Source organism: Silurus meridionalis, chromosome 21, assembly GCF_014805685.1.
Source record: "Silurus meridionalis isolate SWU-2019-XX chromosome 21, ASM1480568v1, whole genome shotgun sequence".
In the NCBI taxonomy this organism is placed as follows: domain Eukaryota; kingdom Metazoa; phylum Chordata; class Actinopteri; order Siluriformes; family Siluridae; genus Silurus; species Silurus meridionalis.
This window is the reverse complement of record NC_060904.1, coordinates 18,825,811-18,828,310: the sequence shown is the minus strand read 5'-3', so window position 1 is coordinate 18,828,310 and position 2,500 is coordinate 18,825,811. Positions and strand designations below refer to the sequence as shown.

Genomic DNA, 2,500 nt, shown 5'->3' with positions numbered 1-2,500 from the left:
AAAGCTCTTTTTTAGTAGATTCAGTATAAATATGATGAATTATTATTTAACTTATTATTCAGGGGAAGATTCTTGTCTGTCAGCAGATGAACAGCTTCAGCAGGTCACTGAGATTATAGGAGCAGAAAATACTGTTTATTAAAAACACGTTCATTTCGCCTCCAGTTTTATTCCAGTTCTTCAGTTTCTCAATGTTTAGAAGATTACAGAAGATCAGAAATTATTATATACTTTTCATAACAACCACTATTATTATTATTATTATTATTATTATTATTATTATTATTGTTATTATTATTATTATTATTGTTATTATTATTATTATTATTATTATTATTGTTATTATTATTATTATTATTATTATTATTATTATTATTATTATTATTATTATTATTATTATTATTATTATTATTATTATTATTATTATTATTATTGTTATTATTATTATTATTATTATTATTATTATGGTGATGAGGATGAAGATGATGAGGAGTGTGCCGCCCCCTGGTGGTTACACCATACACATGCCCCTTATCACTCATCGTGTAGATTGTGTTTCTGAATGCTGCAAGATCACAGCTGCAGAATCTAATTGTCGTTTGTTAAAAAATATTTTAATATTTTAACATTTAAATGTGAATAAATAGTGTCACTACTGCACTCACACACAAACCAAAACATGGCGAAGTGATGAGAATGTGTGAAAAACTTTACTTACTCAATTAAACAGATTAAACACAACAGATTTTCCTTCACAGAGTCCAGGAGCCACGTTACAGACACACTGGTGCATCAGATGTTGAATTACAGGTTACATGTTGTTGTGATTGTGGATTACACAACACACTGTGATTATCACACACAACAGCATGGTGTTCAGGACGAGACTGGCGACACACACTGCAGATTAAAATCTCTCCTGTTCAGAAGGAATAATTAACTTCATCCCAGTTCTGCTTCTCCTGAAATTTCCCATTGACGTGACTTTAAACAGATTTAAGAAATCAGACACCTGCAGCTTCTATTCCAGCAGTGGTGTTACTGCACAAGGACTTTTCAACTACAAACATTAATCTGAGTGTTAGCTAGAGGACATTTATAACCAAAACCCTAGACCAGCTACTTTCTTCAAGAGAAACATCTCAGTTTCAGAAGAAATCCTTCTAAACAACCTCCAGCTACTAATTGGAAAAGAGTTTCCTGGAGAAGGATGATTTCCAATTTAAGAAGCACAAAGACAATTCTGTCATCATTTTGATCTGAAATTAAAGCCTCAGAGAAGCAGCAGCTGGTGATGTACATTGAGATATTACAGGACAACATTACATAATACAATGTCATACAGAAAGTGGAGAAGCTTTATGAAGGAGTCTTGCAATGATCTGGTGTATAAAGGTGTGAGAGACGACATCTTCCTGTCATCCAGAGAACAGTGGAGCAGCTCCATATGAGCACCTTCAGACATCATGTAGTTCAGCTGTTGGACTTTAACAGGTTTCTGCAGAATTTCCACCTGTGCCACTCCTCACTAACACACAAAAGCCTGAAGAACTTGGCCGCTGGCTGAACGGAAACACAGTTTTCTTCTTTTTCTCCTCCGTTGTGTGGGGAGGTGATTACTGCACACAGGAGTGTAACAGAAAAGAGTTCGGGTAAATGTACAGGAGAACTCAAGTTTAAACCACATCCATGACCAAGAACCTTGGGAGTGGAACCAGGAGATTGTGCTTTCTGGGTGAGAGGGACATACCTGTCAATCACTGTGACACCAGCCAATCATGGTGTCTCTGAGCTCCTGCATGTGAGAAGGAAAAGATTTCTGTACATTTTCTCTCTTTGTGTTATAATGCCACGTGTCACAGCAGAAGCATGTGTTGCCCCTCACTGATCCAGGCTGGTAAGGGAGGAGCTAAGCATGGGGCAGGGAACTGGATAAATCCAAATTAGGGAGTAAATCAATATAAAAAAACGACTTCCTGCAGTTCCTGTGTGACCACTAGGTGGGGTAATAACTCAGCAGAGAGCTAAAGCATGACAGCAAATCAGAAGAGCACGAACACAGAACTGGGCTGTGACGCAGATCAGTAGTACTGAATTTCAGTATTGAACTGAATTTAAAATAAATTGTAAATAAGAAATTGAATGAAGAGTAACTGAGCACTCTGGACATAGATGACCTCAAAATGACCTTAGAGTGTAGTTTTAAGTGTATTAATGCTGCCTACTTAGGGAACCTACTGAGTGGAAGAAAGTGATAAACACTTGGCTAGTTTGTTCACAGCTTACTCAATGATATGGTGTGTGTGTGTGTGTGTGTGTGTTTAAGTGTGTGCATGTGTTTCAGTATTTATGTGCATGTATACTATGTGTGTGTATGTTTGTGTATGTGTGTGTGTGTGTGTGTTTAGGTGGCAGTGTAGAAGGCGCAGCAGCTCACACTCTTGGAACCAGATGAAGTGTCTTTTCCGTAGTTTTCTGATCGCGAGTCCTCGCACTTGAT

At 37.0% G+C, this 2,500-nt stretch overlaps 1 protein-coding gene across 3 annotated transcripts in view; it reads right to left on the bottom strand.

Moving 5' to 3' along the window:
- Positions 1–691: 691 nt before the first annotated feature.
- Positions 692–2,500, bottom strand: part of eomesb (eomesodermin homolog b) — an 8,145-nt gene continuing 6,336 nt past the window's right edge. Inside the window, exons 6-8 of one of the 3 annotated variants that reach the window (XM_046877620.1) lie at positions 2,438–2,500; positions 1,751–1,795; positions 692–1,619 (exon numbers count right to left, since the gene is read on the bottom strand). The exon at positions 2,438–2,500 is cut by the window's right edge and continues 499 nt beyond it. In XM_046877620.1, the coding sequence (XP_046733576.1) occupies positions 1,754–1,795; positions 2,438–2,500 (105 nt within the window). In that variant the 3' untranslated portion in view covers positions 692–1,619; positions 1,751–1,753. Of the gene's footprint in view, positions 1,796–2,437 lie in introns of all 3 variants that reach the window. The other 2 variants (XM_046877622.1, XM_046877621.1) reach the window with 2 other exon arrangements.